Raw genomic sequence first — 23,472 nt, 5'->3', positions numbered from 1 at the left:
AGGTATGCCTCCTGGGGATTTGAAAGGGGATTAAGCCAACTTGTCTAAGTTACTCTTGTGTTCGTTCCACTTAAGATGTTGGAGCCCATTTGTTCTCCTTCTAAAGTGCTAATTCAACCCCCCCATGAGTCCTTGGCATATACAGTAACTACGGTTGGCAAAGTATTATTCATAATATGCAAAGGCAGTGCTTGTGTCAACAAAGATGTGCAGCTCCCTATACCTCTCCCTCCAGGAGAGTTTCCGGGTGCACCCTACCCCTCTCTCCCCCTTACCTCCACTCCCCCTTCAGCCACCCATCCACACCTTACCTGCCACCCTACCCTCCAACGTCCCTCCACTACCTCTCTGTCCTCCACTTTTCATCCCAATCTCCCTCCCCTCTCACCACCCCTAACTCTCTCCCTCCCCTCTCACCACCCCTAACTCTCTCTCTAATACACCTCTCACCACCCCTAACTCTCTCTCTCCTTCACCTCTCACCGCCCCTAACTCTATCTCTAATACACCTCTCACCACCCCTAACTCTCTCTCTCCGTCCCCTCTCACCACCCCTAACTCTCTCCCTCCCCTCTCACCACCCCTAACTCTCTCTCTAATACACCTCTCACCACCCCTAACTCTCTCTCTCCCTCCCCTCTCACCACCCCTAACTCTCTCTCTAATACACCTCTCACCACCCCTAACTCTCTCTCTAATACACCTCTCACCACCCCTAACTCTCTCTCTCCTTCACCTCTCACCACCCCTAACTCTCTCTCCCTCCCCTCTCACCACCCCTAACCCCCCCCTTCTCTCCAACCCTAACTCTCTCTCTCTCTCCCTCCACCACCCCTAACTCTCTCTCTCCCTCCCCTCTCACCACCCCTAACCCCCCCCTCTCTCCACCCCTAACTCTCTCTCCCTCCCCTCTCACCACCCCTAACCCCCCCTTCTCTCCAACCCTAACTCTCTCTTTCTCTCCCTCCACCACCCCTAACTCTCTCTCTCCCTCCCCTCTCACCACCCCTAACCCCCCCCTTCTCTCCAACCCTAACTCTCTCTCTCTCTCCCTCCACCACCCCTAACTCTCTCTCCCTCCCCTCTCACCACCCCTACCCCCCCCCCTCTCCAACCCTAACTCTCTCTCTCCCTCCACTCTCTCCAGGCCAAGGAGCCTAAAGCGGTGATCAAGGTGGACTCTATCAACGCAGCCTTCCAGCCAGAGAAGATAGGTAACCCCAACGGACTACAGATCACCTACCTGAAAGACTACAGCACCAGAAACATCTTCCTCTACCACGACAGCGGCAAGGTAGCTGTGTAGCTGTGTGTGGGTGTCTGTCACTATATATGGATGTGTATGGATCACTTCAGCAAGGTAGCTCACTCCTTCTCTCTCTCTCTCTCTCTCTCTCTCTCTCTCTCTCTCTCTCTCTCTCTCTCTCTCTCTCTCTCTCTCCCTCTCTCTCTCTCCCCCTCTCTCCCTCTCTCCATCCCTCCATTAGGAGATAGTAGACTGGTTCAACTCTATAAGGGCCATCCAGCTCCACTATCTAAAGGTGGCCTTCCCAGGGGCTAATGATGCAGAGGTGAGTACACACACACACACACACACACACACACACACACACACACACACACACACACACACACACACACACACACACACACACACACACACACACACACACACACACGGGTGCATACAAGTACACACACAATATCACTCTGTATTTAATCATATTTTTCAGCTGATGCCCAAATTGACCCGCAACTTTCTGAAGGAGGGCTATATGGAGAAAACAGGACCCAGGGTAAGTTAAAACACCCAACAGGACCCAGGGTAAGTTAAAACACCCAACAGGACCCAGGGTAAGTTAAAACACCCAACAGGACCCAGGGTAAGTTAAAACACCCAACAGGACCCAGGGTAAGTTAAAACACCCAACAGGACCCAGGGTAAGTTAAAACACCCAACAGGACCCCAGGGTAAGTTAAAACACCCAACAGGACCCAGGGTAAGTTAAAACACCCAACAGGACCCAGGGTAAGTTAAAACACCCATGTGCGCGAGAACACACACTCACACGTTTATTTTACTCTCGTTGTGGGGACCAAACAATTGATTCCCATTCAAAATCCTATTTTACCTAACCTCTCCTCTTTGGTATTTGGTATTATATTAAGATCCCCATTAGCTGTTGCGAAAGCAGCAGCTACTCTTCCTGGGGTCCACACAAAACATGAAACATGACATAATACAGAACATTAATAGACAAGAACAGCTCAAGGACAGAACTGCATCAATTTCAAAAGGCACACGTAACCTTCATATCAATACATACACAACTATCTAGGTCAAATAGGGGAGAGGCGTTGTGCCGTGAGGTGTTGCTTTATCTGGTTTTTGAAACCAGGTTTGTGGTTTATTTGAGCAATATGAGATGGAAGGGAGTTCCATGCAATAACGGCTCTATATAATACTGGACACTTTCTTGAATTTGTTCTGGATTTGGGGACTGTGAAAAGACCCCCAGTGGCATGTCTGGTGGGGTAAGTGTGGGTGTCAGAGCTGTGTGTAAGTTGACTATGGAAACTATTTGGGATTTTCAACATATTAATGTTTCTTATAAAAAGAAGAAGTGATGCAGTCAGTCTCTCCTCATCTCTTAGCCAAGAGAGACTGGTATGCATAATATTTATATCAGCCCTCTGATTAGAAGGAATAGCAAGACGTGCCGCTCTGTTCTAGGTCAGCTGCAGCTTAACTAGGTCTTTCTTGCAGAACACGACCACATGACTGGACAATAATCAAGATAAGACAAAACTGGAGCCGGCAGGACTTGTCGTGACAAAAAAGCAGAGCATCTCTTTATTATGGACAGACCTCTCCCCATCTTTACAACCATTTAATCTATATGTTTTGACCATGACAGTTTACAATTTAAGGTAACACCATGTAATTTAGTCTCCTCAACTTGTTCAACAGCCACACCATTCATTACCAGATTCAGCTGAGGTCTAGAACTTAGGGAATGATTTGTAGATGTTCAGGACCAGTTTATTACTGGCCACCCATTCCAAAACAGACTGCAACTCTTTGTTAAGGGTTTCAATTACTTCATTAGCTGTGGTTGCTGATGCGTATATGGTTGAATCATCAGCATACATGGACACACATGCTTTTTTTTAATGCCAGTGGCAGGTCATTGCTAAAAATAGAAAAGAGTAGAGGGCCTAGAGAGCTGCCCTGCGGTACACCTCACTTTACATGATTGACATTAGAGAAGCTTCCATTAAAGAAAACCCTTTGAGTTCTATTAGATAGATAGCTCTGAATCCACGATATGGCAGAGGTTGTAAAGCCATAACACATACGTTTTCTCAACAACAGGTTATGGTCAACATCAAATTGTCACGTTCGTCGTTTGGAGGAAGAGAGGAGGACCAAGGCGCAGCGTGATATAAATACATTCTTCTATTTATTATAACGAAACGAAGAATACTTAAACAGACTTACAAAAACAACAAACGAACGTGAAGCTATATAATGACAAGTGCAGACACAGGCAACTTACACATAGACAATCACCCACGACATACCCAATGAATATGGCTGCCTAAATATGGTTCCCAATCAGAGACAATGATAAACAGCTGCCTCTAATTGAGAACCAATCTAGGCAGCCATAGACATACAAACACCTAGACTAGACAACGCCCCATAAACATAAAAAAACCCTAGACATGACAAAAACACCTACATCCCCCATGTCACACCCTGACCTAACTAAAATAATAAAGAAAACAAAGATAACTAAGGCCAGGGCGTGACACAAATGCTGCACTGAAATCTAACTGTACAGCTCCCACAATCTTCTTATTATCAATGTATTTCAACCAATCATCAGTCATTTGTGTCGGTGCAGTACATGTTGAGTGCCCTGCTCTATAAGCATGCTGAAAGTCTGTTGTCCATTTGTTTACAGAGAAATAGCGTTGTATTTGGTCAAACACAATTTTTTCCAACAGTTTACTAAGAGCTGGCAGCAAGCTTATAGATCTGCTGTTAGAACCAGTAAAGGCTGTTTTACCACTCTTGGGTAGCGGAATTACTTTGGCTTCCCTCCAGGCCTGAGGACAAAGACTTTCCTCTATGCTCAGATTAAAGATATGACAGATAGGAGTGGCTATAGAGTCAGCTACCATCCTCAGTAGCTTCCCATCTAAGTTGTCAATGCCAGGAGGTTAACAATAATTAACAATCATTTGTCCACCTCTCCCACACTAAGTTTACAAAATTAAAACTTGCAATGCTTTTCTTTCATTATTAGTTTTTTTATGCATGAGTACGATGGTTCACTGTTCGTTGTTGTAATTTCCTGCCTAAGTTTGCCCACTTTGCCAATTAAGTAATCATTAAAATAATTGCCAACATCAAATGGTTTTGTGATGAATAAGCCATCTGACTTGATAAAAGATGGAGCGGAATTTGTCTTTCTGCCCATAATTTAATTTACTCAAGTTGTTTTCCTTCATTCTTTATATAATTGATCTTGGCTTCATAATACAGTTTCTTCTTTTTTGTTGTTGAGTTTAGTCACATGATTTATCAATTTGCAGCAAGTCAGCCAATCAGATGTGTAGCCAGATTTATTAGCCACTCCTTTTGCCCCATCTCTTTCAACCATACACTTTTTCAATTCCTCATCAATCCATGGAGCCTCAACAGTTCCAACAGTCAGTTTCTTAACAGGTGCATGTTTATCAAAAATTGGAAGAAGCAATTTCATAAATTCATCAAGTGCAGCATCTAGATCCTCTTATTAATCACATCATACAAACAAATATTTTTAACATCGTCCACATAAGAGTCCCAGCAAAATCTTCTGTATGAACTCTTATACGCTATTTGTTCCTGTAGTGTTTGCAAACACCCTGGTAGGTTGATTAATAACCTGAGCCAGATTACAGGCACTGGTTACAGTAAGAAGCTTCCTCTTGAGCGGACAGCTTGAAGAAAACCAGTCAATATTCAGGTCCCCAAGGAAGTAGACCTCTCTGTTTACATCACATACACTATCAAGCATTTCACACATATTATTTAGATACTGACTGGTAGCACTTGGTGGCCTACAGCAACACCCCAAAAGAAAAGGCTTTAGATGTGCCAAGTGAACCTGCAACCACAACACTTCAATAACACTTGACATAAGATCTTCTCTAAGCATTACAGCGATATGGCTCTGAATATATACAGCAACACCTCCCCCATAAGCATTCATGTATCTTCTATAGATGTTATATCCTTGTATTGCTACTGCTGTATCATCAAATTAATTATCTAAGTGAGTCTCAGAAATGGCTAATATATGAACGTTATCTGATATTAGCAAGTTATTGATTTCATGAACCTTATTTCTAAGGCTACATATATTAATATGGGCTATTTTCAGCCCTTTCTTGGGTATCTTATCAGAGACAGACATAATATTGAAAAGAACAAACAAAGCAAGATAAAAATATATCCATTCAGCAGTCCATTAATCAGTTGGTGTTTAAGTGTGAGTGTGTGTGTGTGTGTGTGTGTGTGTGTGTGTGTGTGTGTGTGTGTGTGTGTGTGTGTGTGTGTGTGTGTGTGTGTGTGTGTGTGTGTGTGTGTGTGTGTGTGTGTGTGTGTGTGTGTGTGTGTGTGTGTGTGCTGCAGGTTTGGAGCTACGAACCCATAGGCCTGGCTCTCTCATCCCTTCCAGGCTTCTGGGAGGGAGGGTGGACAACGAGTCTGTCATAGGGAGGGTGAATAATGAGCCTGTCATAGGGAGGGTGGATAATGAGCCTGTCATAGGGAGGGTGGATAATGAGCCTGTCATAGGGAGGGTGGATAATGAGCCTGTCATAGGGAGGGTGGATAATGAGCCTGTCATAGGGAGGGTGGATAATGAGCCTGTCATAGGGAGGGTGGATAATGAGCCTGTCATAGGGAGGGTGGATAATGAGCCTGTCATAGGGAGGGTGGATAATGAGCCTGTCATAGGGAGGGTGGATAATGAGCCTGTCATAGGGAGGGTGAATAATGAGCCTGTCATAGGGAGAGTGGATAATGAGCCTGTCATAGGGAGGGTGGATAATGAGCCTGTCATAGGGAGGGTGGATAATGAGCCTGTCATAGGGAGGGTGGATAATGAGCCTGTCATAGGGAGGGTGAATAATGAGCCTCTCATAGGAAGGGTGGATAATGAGCCTGTCATAGGGAGGGTGGATAATGAGCCTGTCATAGGGAGGGTGGATAATGAGCCTGTCATAGGGAGGGTGGATAATGAGCCTGTCATAGGGAGCGTGGATAATGAGCCTGTCATAGGGAGGGTGGACAATGAGCCTGTCATAGGGAGGGTGGATAATGAGCCTGTCATAGGGAGAGTGGATAATGAGCCTGTCATAGGGAGCGTGGATAATGAGCCTGTCATAGGGAGAGTGGATAATGAGCCTGTCATAGGGAGGGTGGATAATGAGCCTGTCATAGGGAGCGTGGATAATGAGCCTGTCATAGGGAGGGTGGATAATGAGCCTGTCATAGGGAGGGTGGACAACAAGCCTGTCATAGGGAGGGTGGATAATGAGCCTGTCATAGGGAGGGTGGATAATGAGCCTGTCATAGGGAGAGTGGATAATGAGCCTGTCATAGGGAGGGTGGATAATGAGCCTGTCATAGGGAGGGTGGATAATGAGCCTGTCATAGGGAGGGTGGATAATGAGCCTGTCATAGGGAGGGTGGATAATGAGCCTGTCATAGGGAGGGTGGATAATGAGCCTGTCATAGGGAGGGTGGATAATGAGCCTGTCATAGGGAGGGTGGATAATGAGCCTGTCATAGGGAGGGTGGATAATGAGCCTGTCATAGGGAGGGTGGATAATGAGCCTGTCATAGGAGCGTGGATAATGAGCCTGTCATAGGGAGGGTGGATAATGAGCCTGTCATAGGAGCGTGGATAATGAGCCTATCATAGGGAGGGTGGATAATGAGCCTGTCATAGGGAGGATGGATAATGAGCCTGTCATAGGGAGGGTGGACAATGAGCCTGTCATAGGGAGGGTGGATAATGAGCCTGTCATAGGGAGGGTGGATAATGAGCCTGTCATAGGGAGGGTGGATAATGAGCCTGTCATAGCGGATGTAAGAAATATCTATATTCGCTCTGGCAGCTTTCATGGCTGGGATCAGTTCAAGTTCCCCTTCTGGCGCACAGCTTCAGCATAGTCCTAGTTGAGGAAAATATATGTTCCTCTCTAGTTCTTGGCTCTTTCCAGAACAGCGACCATGTCCTTGAACCTCAGGGACTTGACCCCTATCGGCCTGGGCCTGTCACCTGGGCCGGTGGTGGGTTTTCCAGTCCTGTGGGCGCGCTCCACCTCAATCTTCAGTTTCTCAGAGTTCATTTCCCTCACTTTGTCCTCAGACACTGTCCAGGTCTAATGTGGATATTCTGAAATTCCGTCCACATCCATGTTGTTCCGCCTTGATTGTCCCTTGAGGTAGTCTGATTTATATGTCGTTGTTATCATGGATTCACACACAGAACTGATGTCCTCTCTCAATGACTTGCTGTCATCTTGCTGTTCTCCTGTTTAAACTCATCGAGCTGACCCTGGGAGAACTGCAAACTGTTTTCAGGTCCTGGACCTCTCTGGTCAGGTGGTCCGTTATTTTATTAGTTGACTCCACCAGTATTTGGACACAACACTTGAAGCTAGTTTCTTGTTGTTGTAACAACTGCTTGGAGAAGTATTTTTGTTTGTTAACGGTACCCCCGCCAGCTTTGGTCTTTGTCATGTTAGCCAGCAATGTAGGTTACTGTTACTGTTACTCCTCACAGTTCCAGACAGGGCAGGTCACAGGGAAGATTGAACACAACAAACAGCAGGGATCTAGACAGCCACAAACCCGGGAAAATCCGCGGTCCCAACCACAATGGCTAACTGCGTCGCAGGCTGCATTCAGGCCCTCAAGACTTCCCGCTAGCTTGATAGGCAGCTAGCTAGCAGCTAGGTTAACTGCTACTCCAAATAGCTCCTCAGACCCGGCCTTGGTGTGCAGGATCACTGGACAGAGAGTAGCAGTCCCAGCAACTGATGCCAATGCGTTGCAGGATCCGTACTAAAATGTTTAAAACCTAACCCCTAATTCTAACCCTAAATGTAACCCTAAATCTAACCCCTAATTCTAACCCTAAATGTAACCCTAAATCTAACCCCTAATTGTAACCCTAAACCTAACCCCTAAATGTAACCCTAAATCTAACCCCTAATTGTAACCCTAAACCTAACCCCTAATTGTAACCCTTAACCTAACCCCTAATTGTAACCCTAAATCTAACCCCTAATTGTAACCCTAAATCTAACCCCTAATTGTAACCCTAAATCTAACCCCTAATTGTAACCCTAAATCTAACCCCTAATTGTAACCCTAAATCTAACCCCTAATTGTAACCCTAAATCTAACCCCTAATTGTAACCCTAAATCTAACCCCTAATTGTAACCCTAAATCTAACCCCTAATTGTAACCCTAAATCTAACCCCTAATTGTAACCCTAAATCTAACCCCTAATTGTAACCCTAAATCTAACCCCTAATTGTAACCCTAAACCTAACCCCTAATTGTAACCCTAAATCTAACCCCTAAGCCTAACATAGCCTTTTTCCTTGTGGGGACCGGTGAAATGTCCCCGCTGGTCCGGGTTTTCTTGTTTTTTCATCCCCACAAGGATAGTAAAACCAAAAACACACACTGTCCTGTAAATGAGTAGTTCAAAGACTTCTGGTCCCCACAAGGATAGTAAAACCAAAAACACACACTGTCCTGTAAATGGGTGATTCTTTAGCAGTCAAGTTCAAGGACCTTGTTAACAAGACATTCCTCCACACCCTTAAACCATGCAATCCACCTCCAATTAATTATATTAGTTTCTCCCGTTGTATTTCAATCTACTGTTACATTCGACCTGACTCTCTGTATTGTCTTTCTATCTGGTTTCATTAAATAACACGGAGATACTTAGTCTTAGTTTGTCTTTGAGTAACATGGAGATATTTTTATTTAACCTTTATTTAACCAGGAAAAGCCTGGATAAATACCAGAGTCTCAGAGTCAGAGTCTCAGACCCAGAGTCTCTTTTTCAAGGAAGACCTGGCCAAGAAGGCAGCAACAATCAATACATTACATAATTAAAACATACAACAATACAATACAACATGATCCGGCCTAAAAAAAAACATTTACACTCCTCCGTAACAGAGTCTCCCATCAATATTTTAAATTCATTCAGTGGCACTAACATATCTGGATGAAGCATGGATTGTAGACTAGAGTTCTAGCTCTGGTAAAGGTCATGCATTTAGTTGTTTGTACATTCAAGTTTGAGACCATAAAGGGAGGCCTGCAGTGACTGAAAAGCAGTCTGGAGCTCTTCAACAGCCTGAACCAGAGAAGGAGCACATGAATATATGACTGTATCATCTGCATATAGATGTAACTTTGCTGGTTGCATCCCATTTCCCAAATCATTAATACATATTGAGAACAACACAGGAGCTAAAATGGAACCCTGGGGCACACCTCTATTAATCTCTAGAAAGCTAGACTTGTGATTGTCAGTATATACACATTGTGTTCTGTCAGAAAAATAGTTCCTAAACCAATGTACTGAGACCTGCACTACACTGCACTGCACTGAGACCAATGTTTCTGAGTCTAGCTAGCAACAATTCGTGGTCAACAGAATCAAACTCCTTTGATAAATCCACAAACAGAGCAGCACAATGTTGCTTTTTATAAAGTCCATTAATGATGTAGTTTGCGACTGCCACAGCTGCAGTTGTGGTGCTGTGCCCCGATCTAAAGCCAGACTGAACCCCGCTCAGTTTGTTCTTTTCAATGAAGACGTTTTTTAACTGTCTGTTAAAACATGTCGTTACGTAAGCCCCTGTACAAGGCAGTTAACCCACCGTTCCTAGGCCGTCATTGAAAATAGGAATTTGTTCTTAACTGACTTGCCTAGTTAAATAAAGGTAAGAAATAAAAAAGGGATTCATAGACTTTGGCCAGGATAGGGAGTTTGGAGACAGGACCATAGTTTTTAGCATCTGAGGGACGCCACCCTTTAGCAGTGGGAGGACATAAACTGATTTCCAAATGCTGGGTATGCGATTAGTCAAGAGACTCAAGTTGAAAATGTGAGCCACAGGTTCAGTAATAATACCAGCTGCTATCTTTAAGAGGTAAGGGTCCAGGTTGTCTGGACCTGCAGACTTTTTAGTGTCTATAGCCTTTAGTGCTTTGCATAAGAAACAGGCTCAACGTTAAAATGGTTCACATGAGGGCCTATATCATAGTTGACTGTAACAGAGCTTACATTAGAGGCCTGGGACCCACCATTATCAACAACTGAACCAGCAGATATGAAGAGCTTGTTAAAAACCCCTACAATATCAGCTTTATCCTTCACTTCATTAGAATCCATCATTAAATGGTCAGGAAGGCCAGAGGATCCATTAGACTCTAATGGATCCTCTGGTGATTCTAATGATTAGAGCCTGACACTGATTTGATTAGCTTCCAGAACTTAGGTTCTCTGTGACTGCATTTAAATAGTCATCTGATGTGGACTTCCTGATCAGTCCTGTGCATGTGTTTCTTAGCTCTCTGAAGGAGGCCCAGTCAACAGGAGTATTTGTTTGTCTAGCTTGAGCCCAAGAGACATTTCTATTTCTAATGAATTCTGCCAAGTTATCTGCAAACCAGGGATTGTCCCTTCCACTGATTCTACATTTCTCCACAGGGGCATGCTTATCACATATTTCATATACAAATAGTACCAGGCAGTGTCAGCATCAGGAATCAGACTTACTCTGTCAATATTATGGTACAGATCATGTAAGAACACTTGCTCATCAAACTGTTTCAAATGTTGTTGTTTTTAAATATAACGGTTTGGCTTGGGTCATGTTTGTATTTCTAACACAAGCAATATGCACAGTGATCCCTGACATCATTACAGAATATCCCAGTCCATGTGTCTTTGTGAGGGGATTCGTTAGAATAATGCCCAATGGCACTGATTTGTTAGGTGCCCTGGGATTCGGTCTTGTAGGCACATTCATTGAGCGAGATTCAGAGAGTCACACAGTTCTTTAACTTTTCACGCCTCTCAACCCCGGATCCGGGAGCACCCCCCACCCCACCCACACTGATTAGCATCGCTAGCATAGCGTCACAATTAAATAGTAGCATCTAAATATCATTAAATCACAAGTCCAAGACACCTAATGAAAGATACAGATCTTGTGAATAAAGCCACCATTTCAGATTTTTAAAATGTTTTACAGGGAAGACAAAATATGTAAATCTATTAGCTAACCACTGTTAGCAAAAGACACCATTTTTCTTTGTCCACCATTTTTTCTCAACACCAGTAGCTATCACCAATTCGGCCAAATAAAGATATTGATAGCCACTAACCAAGAAAAAACCTCATCAGATGACAGTCTGATAACATATTTATGGTATAGGATAGGTTTTGTTAGAAAAATGTGCATATTTCAGGTATAAATCATAGTTTACAATTGCACCCACCATCACAACTCGACTAGAAAAAATACATAGAGCAACGTGTATTACCTAATTACTAATCATAAAACATTTCGTAAAAATACACAGCGTACACTAATTGAAAGACACAGATCCTGTGAATCCAGACAATATTTCAGATTTTCTAAGTGTCTTACAGCGAAAACACAATAAATTGTTATATTACCATAGCACATGTGCAAACATTACCCCAGCATTGATTCACGGCAAAAAGAGCGACAGCATTATCACCACCAAAATGTATTAATTTTTTCACTAACCTTCTCAGAATTCTTCAGATGACACTCCTGTAACATCATATTACAACATACATATAGAGTTTGTTCGAAAATGTGCATATTTAGCCACCAAAATCATGGTTAGACAATGAGAAAAGTAGCCCAGCTGGTCAGAAAATGTCGTGCGCCATATTAGACAGTGATCTAGTCTTATACATAAATACTCATAAACTTGACTAAAAAGTACAGGGTGGACAGCGATTGATAGACAATTTAATTCTTAATACAATCGCTGAATTACATTTTTTAAATTATCCTTACTTTTCAATACAGGTTGCGCCAAGCGAAGCTATACCAAACAAAATGGCGGCAATAGCGTTTAACATTTTTTGACAGAAACACGATTTATCATCATAAATTGTTCTTACTATGAGCTGTTCTTCCATCAGATTCTTGGGCAATGAATCCTTTCTTGGGTCTAATCGTCTTTTGGTCGAAAGCTGTCCTCTTGCCATGTGGAAATGCCCACTAACGTTCGGCATGAACTGGAAACGTGCCCAGCGGTTCAAAGTGTCTCAGAAAGAAATGCCTCAAAATCGCACTAAACGGATATAAATTGCTATAAAACGGTTTAAATTAACTACCTTATGATGTTTTTAACACCTATAACGAGTAAAAACATGACCGGAGAAAGATTACTGGCTAAACAACAGGTTGGAAGGAGGCGAGTCCGACGTCCTTCGTGCGTCAGGCGCAGGCAGCAAAAGGAAGCTACTTCCGGTATATGCTGTTTTATACAGGCCCTGATTGGGCAATCGACTCCATTCAAAGCGTCACCACGTACTGACACCCAGGGGAAGACGTAAGCAGTGTCTGTTTCTCCATAGCATTTACAGGGACCTTTAAACCGACCCCAGATCAGGGGCCAAGATGTCTGAAATCTGACTCCCTGTCATGAAAAGTGCTGTAGAAGGAGTTCTGTTTCACTCAGAGACAAAATTCCAACGGCTATAGAAACTAGAGAGTGTTTTCTATCCAATAATAATAATAATATGCATATTGTACGAGCAAGAATTGAGTACTAGGCAGTTTAATCTGTAGAGCAAATTATGCTAATGCGAAACAGCACCCCCTATATTGACAAGAAGTTTTAAAAGAGTCTGATACAGATGTCAGTAAGTCCCAGTTCAAATCTCCTAAAATAATGAATTCAGAGTCATTTAACTTGTGCAGGACATCAGAAAGAGAGTTAAGTGCGTCTCCCGATGCCGAGGGCGGTCGGTAGCAGCCGAGGGCGGTCTGTAGCAGCCGAGGGCGGTCTGTAGCAGCCGAGGGCGGTCTGTAGAAGCCGAGGGCAGTCTGTAGCAGCCGAGGGCGGTCTGTAGAAGCCGAGGGCGGTCTGTAGAAGCCGAGGGCGGTCTGTAGCAGCCGAGGGCGGTCTGTAGCAGCCGAGGGCAGTCTGTAGCAGCCGAGGGCGGTCTGTAGAAGCCGAGGGCGGTCTGTAGAAGCCGAGGGCGGTCTGTTGCAGCCGAGGGCGGTCTGTTGCAGCCGAGGGCGGTCTGTAGAAGCCGAGGGCGGTCTGTAGCAGCCGAGGGCGGTCTGTAGCAGCCGAGGGCGGTCTGTAGCAGCCGAGGGCGGTCTGTAGCAGCCGAGGGCGGTCTGTAGCAGCCGAGGAAGGCCTGTAGCAGCCGAGGGCGGTCTGTAGAAGCCGAGGAAGGCCTGTAGCAGCCGAGGGCGGTCTGTAGCAGCCGAGGGCGGTCTGTAGCAGCCGAGGGCAGTCTGTAGAAGCCGACTACAGTGATGTGGGAGTCCTTATATATGTTCACTTTAACCACAAGCAATTCAAAATGTTTGGTTTTGGTAATCGAGAGAATTTCAGAGGTGTTAAACTCAGATTTAACATAAATTGTAACCCCTCCTCCTTTACTCATCCGATCCATTCTAAAAAAAACTGTACCCATCAATAGAAATCAAGTTATTTGACACAAATTCCTTTAACCAAGTTTCTGATAAAACCATTATGTCTTCATTTGTCGTTTTGGCCCATATTCTAATCATGTCTATTTTTGGAAATGGACTTCTGACATTAACATGCAAGAGGCCAAAACCTGCTCTGTTTTTAAATCATAGGGAGTCAGTCGAGATTGCATGGTATCTACCGGCCCAGGGTTTGGTTGAACATTAGCAGAGATCAACAATAAAAGCATAACAATATATCTGAGTTGCACAATGCGTGAGGACTTGGTGGAGCCAGCACCATTGTCAATACAACGAAGTGAGTCTTTCCACACAGAAAAAAAGGCATTCAGTAGTTTGAGATGTTGGATGTATGTCATCAAGTGCAGGTCCAGTTGTGTTTGAGAGTGGTACAAATGTAACTGCAGAGAGAGACCACGTTCCTGGTGGTATTTTCAGAGTTAAACTAAGACTAAGTAACATGGAGATATATAGAGTTAAACTAAGACTAAGTGACATGGAGATATTCAGAGTTAAACTAAGACTAAGTAACATGGAGATATTCAGAGTTAAACTAAGGCTAAGTAACATGGAGATATTCCGAGTTAAACTAAGACTAAGTAACATGGAGATATTCAGAGTTAAACTAAGACTAAGTAACATGGAGATATATAGAGTTAAACTAAGACTAAGTAACATGGAGATATATAGAGTTAAACTAAGTCTAAGTAACATGGAGATATTCAGAGTTAAACTAAGACTAAGTAACATGGAGATATATAGAGTTAAACTAAGACTACGTAACATGGAGATATATAGAGTTAAACTAAGACTAAGTAACATGGAGATATATAGAGTTAAACTAAGACTAAGTAACATGGAGATATATAGAGTTAAACTAAGACTAAGTAACATGGAGATATTCAGAGTTAAACTAAGACTAAGTAACATGGAGATATATAGAGTTAAACTAAGACTAAGTAACATGGAGATATTCAGAGTTAAACTAAGACTAAGTAACATGGAGATATTCAGAGTTAAACTAAGACTAAGTATCATGGAGATATTCAGAGTTAAACTAAGTAACATGGAGATATTCAGAGTTAAACTAAGACTAAGTAACATGGAGATATATAGAGTTAAACTAAGACTAAGTAACATGGAGATATATAGAGTTAAACTAAGACTAAGTAACATGGAGATATATAGAGTTAAACTAAGACTAAGTAACATGGAGATATATAGAGTTAAACTAAGACTAAGTAACATGGAGATACTCAGAGTTAAACTAAGACTAAGTAACATGGAGATATTCAGAGTCAAACTAACCTGTCGGTTGCTCTATTTCTCAATTTCAAAATGTCTCCATCGACTCTGTTTGATTGACAGCTGAATCACTGTTTGGCGAGGCCTCCCAGGGACTAGAGGGAATAAAGGGCTGGTACACTGATAAACTTAATCACTTAGGGAGAGATACACACACACACACACACACACACACACACAGACACACTGTGTTTATCATTGTGTGGAGAGGCCTGCCAGGGACTAGAGGGAATAAAGGGCTGGTACACTGATAAACTTAATCACTTAGGGAGAGATACACACGTGCACACACATGCATACACACATGCGCACACACACACACACACAGAGACACACACAATGTGTTTAATCTGTCACTGTCAGGTTACCAAAGCGTTTTCTAACCTGCTGCGTTTGACTCATTCTACAATAGAACCCATTTCCCCACACATTTGTAAAGAGAAAGAGACACTCCCTAAATTAATCAGGAACACTTTTATACACACTCTTGACATAAGGATATTACAACATTTAAAGAGGACAATTTGTCAGTCATTATTTGAAGCATGACTGGCTCAAAGGAGATCAAAGTGGCTGCTCTGTGATGTGTCTTGTCCCTGGGACCAGAAGAAAAACTCCTGGGTCGTATTCAGTAGGTGGAAAAGTATCAGGAAAGACCACCTGAACCAATAAGAACGCAGATTATGTTATCTGTTGTGACTGATCTGGGGCATGTATCCACAAAGTATCTCAGATTAGGAGTGTCCACAAAGTATCTCAGATTAGGAGTGTCCACAAAGTATCTCAGATTAGGAGTGTCCACAAAGTGTCTCAGAGTAGGAGTATCCACAAAGTGTCTCAGAGTAGGAGTATCCACAAAGTGTCTCAGAGTAGGAGTGTCCACAAAGTATCTCAGATTAGGAGTGTCCACAAAGTATCTCAGATTAGGAGTGTCCACAAAGTATCTCAGATTAGGAGTGTCCACAAAGTATCTCAGATTAGGAGTGTCCACAAAGTGTCTCAGAGTAGGAGTATCCACAAAGTGTCTCAGAGTAGGAGTATCCACAAAGTGTCTCAGATTAGGAGTGTCCACAAAGTATCTCAGATTAGGAGTGTCCACAAAGTATCTCAGATTAGGAGTGTCCACAAAGTATCTCAGATTAGGAGTGTCCACAAAGTGTCTCAGAGTAGGAGTGTCCACAAAGTGTCTCAGAGTAGGAGTATCCACAAAGTGTCTCAGAGTAGGAGTATCCACAAAGTATCTCAGATTAGGAGTGTCCACAAAGTATCTCAGATTAGGAGTGTCCACAAAGTGTCTCAGAGTAGGAGTGTCCACAAAGTGTCTCAGAGTAGGAGTATCCACAAAGTGTCTCAGAGTAGGAGTGTCCACAAAGTATCTCAGAGTAGGAGTGTCCACAAAGTATCTCAGAGTAGGAGTGTCCACAAAGTGTCTCAGAGTAGGAGTATCCACAAAGTGTCTCAGAGTAGGAGTGTCCACAAAGTGTCTCAGCGTAGGAGTGTCCACAAAGTGTCTCAGAGTAGGAGTGTCCACAAAGTGTCTCAGAGTAGGAGTGTCCACAAAGTGTCTCAGAGTAGGATTGTCCACAAAGTGTCTCAGAGTAGGAGTGCCCACAGAGTGTCTCAGAGTAGGAGTGTCCACAAAGTGTCTCAGAGTAGAGGTGTCCACAAAGTCTCAGAGTAGGAGAATCCACAAAGTGTCTCAGAGTAGGATTGTCCACAAAGTGTCTCAGAGTAGGAGTGCCCACAGAGTGTCTCAGAGTAGGAGTGTCCACAAAGTATCTCAGATTAGGAGTGTCCACAAAGTGTCTCAGAGTAGGAGTGTCCACAAAGTGTCTCAGAGTAGGAGTATCCACAGTGTCTCAGAGTAGGAGTGTCCACATAGTGTCTCAGAGTAGGAGTGTCCACAAAGTGTCTCAGAGTAGGATTGTCCACAAAGTGTCTCAGAGTAGGAGTGCCCACAGAGTGTCTCAGAGTAGGAGTGTCCACAAAGTGTCTCAGAGTAGAGGTGTCCACAAAGTCTCAGAGTAGGAGAATCCACAAAGTGTCTCAGAGTTGGACTGTCCACAAAGTGTTTCAGAGTAGGAGTGTCCACAAAGTGTCTCAGAGTAGGAGTATCCACAAGTGTCTCAGAGTAGGAGTGTCCACAAAGTGTCTCAGAGTAGGAGTTTCCACAAAGTGTCTCAGAGTAGGAGTATCCACAAAGTGTCTCAGAGTAGGAGTATCCACAAAGTGTCTCAGAGTAGGAGTGTCCACAAAGTATCTCAGATTAGGAGTGTCCACAAAGTATCTCAGATTAGGAGTGTCCACAAAGTATCTCAGATTAGGAGTGTCCACAAAGTATCTCAGATTAGGAGTGTCCACAAAGTGTCTCAGAGTAGGAGTATCCACAAAGTGTCTCAGAGTAGGAGTGTCCACAAAGTATCTCAGATTAGGAGTGTCCACAAAGTATCTCAGATTAGGAGTGTCCACAAAGTATCTCAGATTAGGAGTGTCCACAAAGTATCTTAGATTAGGAGTGTCCACAAAGTGTCTCAGAGTAGGAGTGTCCACAAAGTGTCTCAGAGTAGGAGTATCCACAAAGTGTCTCAGAGTAGGAGTATCCACAAAGTATCTCAGATTAGGAGTGTCCACAAAGTATCTCAGAGTAGGAGTGTCCACAAAGTGTCTCAGAGTAGGAGTATCCACAAAGTGTCTCAGAGTAGGAGTGTCCACAAAGTATCTCAGAGTAGGAGTGTCCACAAAGTATCTCAGAGTAGGAGTGTCCACAAAGTGTCTCAGAGTAGGAGTATCCACAAAGTGTCTCAGAGTAGGAGTGTCCACAAAGTGTCTCAGAGTAGGAGTGTCCACAAAGTGTCTCAGAGTAGGAGTGTCCACAAAGTGTCTCAGAGTAGGAGTGTCCACAAAGTGTCTCAGAGTAGGATTGTCCACAAAGTGTCTCAGAGTAGGAGTGCCCACAGTGTCTCAGAGTAGGAGTGTCCACAAAGTGTCTCAGAGTAGAGGTGTCCACAAAGTGTCTCAGAGTAGGAGTGTCCACAAAGTGTCTCAGAGTAGGAGTATCCACAGTGTCTCAGAGTAGGAGTGTCCACAAAGTGTCTCAGAGTAGGAGTGTCCACAAAGTGTCTCAGATTAGGATTGTCCACAAAGTGTCTCAGAGTAGGAGTGCCCACAGAGTGTCTCAGAGTAGGAGTGTCCACAAAGTGTCTCAGAGTAGAGGTGTCCACAAAGTCTCAGAGTAGGAGAATCCACAAAGTGTCTCAGAGTTGGACTGTCCACAAAGTGTTTCAGAGTAGGAGTGTCCACAAAGTGTCTCAGAGTAGGAGTATCCACAAGTGTCTCAGAGTAGGAGTGTCCACAAAGTGTCTCAGAGTAGGAGTTTCCACAAAGTGTCTCAGAGTAGGAGTATCCACAAAGTGTCTCAGAGTAGGAGTGTCCACAAAGTGTCTCAGAGTAGGAGTGCTGTTCTAAGATCAGTTTTGCATTCTAAATCATAATGAATAGCAGGGATGCTTTGCTCTGAGATGCTTTGTGGATTTGGGCCTTGGTCCCTCTATTGTTGCTATATGAGGTCCTGGTGCAGCAGATAGCCTAGCGTTTAGAGCGTTGGGCTAGTAATCAAAATGTTGTTGGTTCAAATCCCCAAGCCCGACTTGCTGAAAAATCTACTGATGTGCCCTTGAGCAAGACACTGTAACGATCGTTCTCCTCATCTTCGTCTGAAGAGGAGGAGTAGGGATTGGACCAAAGCGCAGCTTGAAATGTTGACATAATGAATTTATTAAACACAAGACGAAACACGAAGAACACTTGAATAGATAACAAAACAATAAACGAAGTCAACAGACCTGAACAAACGAACTACACAAACACGAAGAATGCACGAACAGGATAGACTAACCAAGCGAAAAGAACAAACGATACAGTCCCGTGTGGTGAAGAACACAAACACGGAAGACAACCAACCACAAACAAACAGTGAGAACACCCTACCTTAATATGGTTCTCAATCAGAGGAAACGTCAAACACCTGCCTCTAATTGAGAACCATATCAGGCAACACATTAACCCCAACATAGAAACACAAAACATAGACTACCCACCCAGCTCACGTCCTGACCAACTAAACAAAGTTAAACAAAGGAAAAATAAGGTCAGGAACGTGACAGACACGTAACTGTAATTGCTCCTGTAAGTCGCTCTGGATAAGAGTATCTGCTAAATGACAAGAAAATATATACATTTTAAATATTAAAAATATACATTTAGTCCTGGTGGTGTCGTATCCTTCTGTATTTGCTATGTGGGGTCGTGGTGGTGTCTTATCATTCTGTAGTTGCCATTAGAGGTCCTGGTGGTGTCTTATCCTTCTGTAGTTGCCATTAGAAGTCCTGGTGGTGTCTTATCTTTCTGTACTTGCTATGTGGGGTCCTGGTGGTGTCTTATCATTCTGTAGTTGCCATTAGAGGTCCTGGTGGTGTCTTATCCCTCTGTATTTGCTATGAGGGGTCCTGATGGTGTCTTATCCTTCTGTAGTTGCCATTAGAAGTCCTGGTGGTGTCTTATCCTTCTGTATTTGTTATGAGGGGCCCTGATGGTGTCTTATCCTTCTGTAGTTGCCATTAGAAGTCCTGATGGTGTCTTATCCTTCTGTATTTGCCATTAGAAGTCCTGGTGGTGTCTTATCCTTCTGTAGTTGCCATTAGAAGTCCTGGAGGTGTCTTATCCTTCTGTATTTGCTATGTGGGGTCCTGATGGTGTCTTATCCTTCTGTAGTTGCCATTAGAGGTCCTGGTGGTGTCTTATCCTTCTGTAGTTGCCCTTAGAAGTCCTGGAGGTGTCTTATCCTTCTGTATTTGCTATGTGGGGTCCTGATGGTGTCTTATCCTTCTGTAGTTGCCATTAGAGGTCCTGGTGGTGTCTTATCCTTCTGTAGTTGCCCTTAGAAGTCCTGGTGGTGTCTTATCCTTCTGTAGTTGCCATTAGAAGTCCTGGTGGTGTCTTATCCTTCTGCAGTTGCTATGTGGTAGAATATCCATCTATATACCTGCTGTGTGTCCTTGATGCCAAACAGAGAACAACAATCTCTCAGTGGGGGAGGAGCAGACATATACTGACTTTCTGTCTCTCTCTCTCTCTGCAGCATACAGAAGGGTTTAAGAAGCGTTGGTTCACCCTAGACCACAGACGTCTCATGTACTACAAAGATCCCCTGGTAAGACTGGTTTCACACACACGCACGCACGAACGCACGCACACACGCGCACGCACACGCACACACACACACACACTTCTCCCAGGTAGGCTCTTATAGTCCAGTTACTAGAGAGGACCTCATGTTTTATATGAATCTGATTGATATCAAAAGGTTTGACTTCATAATGACGGATGAAGTTTCCTCTTGCTGTATCAGGTTAGTACAACATGTTCTCTGTTAGTTTTAACAAAGAGCTGCTATGTAGAGGAGACTCGCTAGACAGTAATCTGATACTTCTATCAGAAGACCATCAAACCACACTCTCACACACACACACACACACACACACACACACACACACACACACACACACACACACACACACACACACACACACACACACACATCAAACATGACTCCAAAGACTGTGCACAGTTGCACACAGAAACTACTAGTAAGACACGCACACACACACACACACACACACACACACACACACACACACACACACGCACACGCACACGCGCGCGCACACCCCAAACCACAACTCCAAAGAGGCAGAGAACTCACTAGCACCCTCTCTCAACTCACCTCACATCAACACCTAAACTAATATCGTCTAGATGTAACACTATGGAGATTGTGTAGGGTTGGTATGAGGGTGATGTCGGGCTCTACTTAGCGTGCTAGCCTGGTTTGAATCATCACACACAACAATGGAAAGTGGAAAGCACTGGGGAGCGCTAGGGAGGGCCAGACCTGGCCAGATCAAATAGCTCACTAGTCCACTTTAGAAGAGAAAAGGGGAGCCTCACACTTAAGGCTCATATGCAATACGTTGAATAAAGCATCGTTTGGACAGCTAAGCTACCTTCATCAAGGGTTCACACTAGGGCTGTTACAGAGAGCTATAGACAGGCCTTGGTGAGGTGTGGAGCCGTTATGGAAATAAAGAGATTGAAGACTTCTTCTCCATCCTAAATGGCCCCCTATTCCCTTTATAGTGCACTACTTTTGACCAGGGATCTTAAGGCTCTCACCCTCACCCCACCTCACCCCCTCTACCTCATCCTCACCCCCTCTGCCTCACCCTGTCTACCTCACCCTACCCCCTCTACCTCACACTCACCTCACCCCCTCTACTGCACTCTCACCCCCTCTACCTCACCCTCCCTCCTCTACCTTACTCTCACCTCACCCACTCTACCTCACTCTCACCTCACCCCCTCTACCTCACCCTCCGTCTCTTACCTCACTCTCACCTCCTCTACCTCACTCTCACCTCACCCTCTCTACCTCACACCCCCTCCTCTACCTCACTCTCACCTCACCTCACCTCCTCTACCTCACTCTCACCTCACCCCCTCTACCTCCCCAACCTTGCCAGGATGCCTTTGCCAAGGGTGAGGCTTTCCTAGGGCACCAGGACCATGGTTACAGCGCTAGCCCCGGCCTTCCCGCCGGAACCCACTGCAACGGCGCCTGGCAACACGGCATCACCATAGTAACACCCGAGCGCAGCTTCCTGTTTACCTGCGAGACGGAAGTTGAGCAACAGGATTGGCTGAAACACTTCAATGATGTCATCAGCATCCAGATGTCCCCTCAGGAGTACTCCAGTAAGAGATTACAACATCTTATTAAGGGTTTATAAAGGGTTTAATAACATCTATGTGTGTTTATAAGCATACCGATGTCCCCTCAGGAGGACTCCAGTAAGAGAGGACCATTTTTTACTATTTATAAAGGGTTTAAACATATATTGCGGTTACTGTTTGGTTATAAAGTGTTTATTAACGTCTGACCTCGTGTTTGTGTTTTGCAGTGGAGGCTATGTTCAGACACAAACATTGATGGGCCTGTGGCCTGATGGACCCTTCCTTCTCCCATCCTCCTCTCCTCTCCCATCTTCTGTTCCTCCTCTCTCCTCCTCTCCTCTACCCGTCTTCTATTCCTCCTCTCATCCTCCTCTCTCCTCCTCTCCTCTACCTGTCTTCTATTCCTCCTCTCTCCTCCTCTCTCCTCCTCTCCTCTCCCATCTTCTGTTCCTCCTCTCTCCTCCTCTCCCATCTTCTGTTCCTCCTCTCTCCTCCTCTCCTCTACACATCTTCTGTTCCTCCTCTCTCCTCCTCTCCTCTACACATCTTCTGTTCCTCCTCTCTCCTCCTCTCCTCTACACATCTTCGGTTCCTCCTCTCCTCTACCCGTCTTCTATTCCTCCTCTCATCCTCCTCTCTCCTCCTCTCCTCTACCTGTCTTCTATTCCTCCTCTCTCCTCCTCTCCTCTACTTGTCTTCTGTTCTTCCTCTCTTCTGTTCCTCCTCTCTCCTCCTCTCCTCTACCCGTCTTCTATTCCTCCTCTCTCCTCCTCTCCTCTACTCGTCTTCTGTTCCTCCTCTCTTCTGTTCCTCCTCTCTCCTCCTCTCCTCTACTCGTCTTCTATTCCTCCTCTCTCCTCCTCTCCTCTACCCATCTTCTGTTCCTCTCCTCTTCCTCTCCTCTGCCCATCCTGGAGATCACCAAGACGTTTGAGTTAGGTTAGGCTGTCCTTGCCTCAGAAAGAAAGATGTACAAACACACTAGACTGCAGCAGTACCTGTCATCATGGTCAACCATTGTGCCTTACACTAAGTCATAAACTTTAATGTCTCAGATCAATGTGAATTTAAATGTTTACTTTTAAAAGTTCCCTATTAATATCTTATAAATTGACATTTTTGATGGGTGAGTTTGGTTTGGAGATATGTAAGATACATTTGAATATAACTATGGATAATGTTCAACCCTCTTAGGGTTGTGTATAAACAGTTAGTGGTTTTTTTTGATAGTGCCATCTTGTGGTGTTTCAAGAATATGACCGGTCTGGCTTTCTACATATCCTGTATGTCCGAAGATATTTTCACCCTGTTATTTTAAAGTATTATACAACATATTTAGACTGAGGAGACATGCAAAGAATATATCATTGATTGATACATATTTGTCATTCATCCCATGTCATGCTTTTATACGTGTTGTCAATGGTGTTTTCCATTATAGAAGAAGATTGGTTATAAATGATCATGTTTGAGGAACTACAAACCATCCGTTTCACCATTTTTTAAATAAATCCATATATTGGTCTCCTCTCGTTTTAAATATGTAAATTATTTGAAAA

General features: G+C 44.0%; 1 protein-coding gene across 2 annotated transcripts in view; it reads left to right on the top strand.

Moving 5' to 3' along the window:
- The window catches only part of LOC129848124 (arf-GAP with dual PH domain-containing protein 1-like), a 37,809-nt gene extending 14,371 nt beyond the window's left edge, over positions 1 to 23,438 (top strand). For both annotated transcript variants that reach the window (XM_055915597.1, XM_055915598.1), the window contains 6 exons: positions 1,148 to 1,294; positions 1,488 to 1,571; positions 1,734 to 1,796; positions 20,262 to 20,333; positions 21,703 to 21,934; positions 22,141 to 23,438. In XM_055915597.1, coding sequence (XP_055771572.1) covers positions 1,148 to 1,294; positions 1,488 to 1,571; positions 1,734 to 1,796; positions 20,262 to 20,333; positions 21,703 to 21,934; positions 22,141 to 22,169 — 627 coding nt within the window. In that variant the 3' untranslated portion in view covers positions 22,170 to 23,438. The remainder of the gene's footprint in view (positions 1 to 1,147; positions 1,295 to 1,487; positions 1,572 to 1,733; positions 1,797 to 20,261; positions 20,334 to 21,702; positions 21,935 to 22,140) is intronic.
- Positions 23,439 to 23,472: the final 34 nt, after the last annotated feature.

Source organism: Salvelinus fontinalis, unplaced genomic scaffold, assembly GCF_029448725.1.
Source record: "Salvelinus fontinalis isolate EN_2023a unplaced genomic scaffold, ASM2944872v1 scaffold_0994, whole genome shotgun sequence".
Classification (NCBI taxonomy): Eukaryota; Metazoa; Chordata; class Actinopteri; order Salmoniformes; family Salmonidae; genus Salvelinus; species Salvelinus fontinalis.
This window is presented reverse-complemented; position numbering and strand designations above follow the sequence as displayed.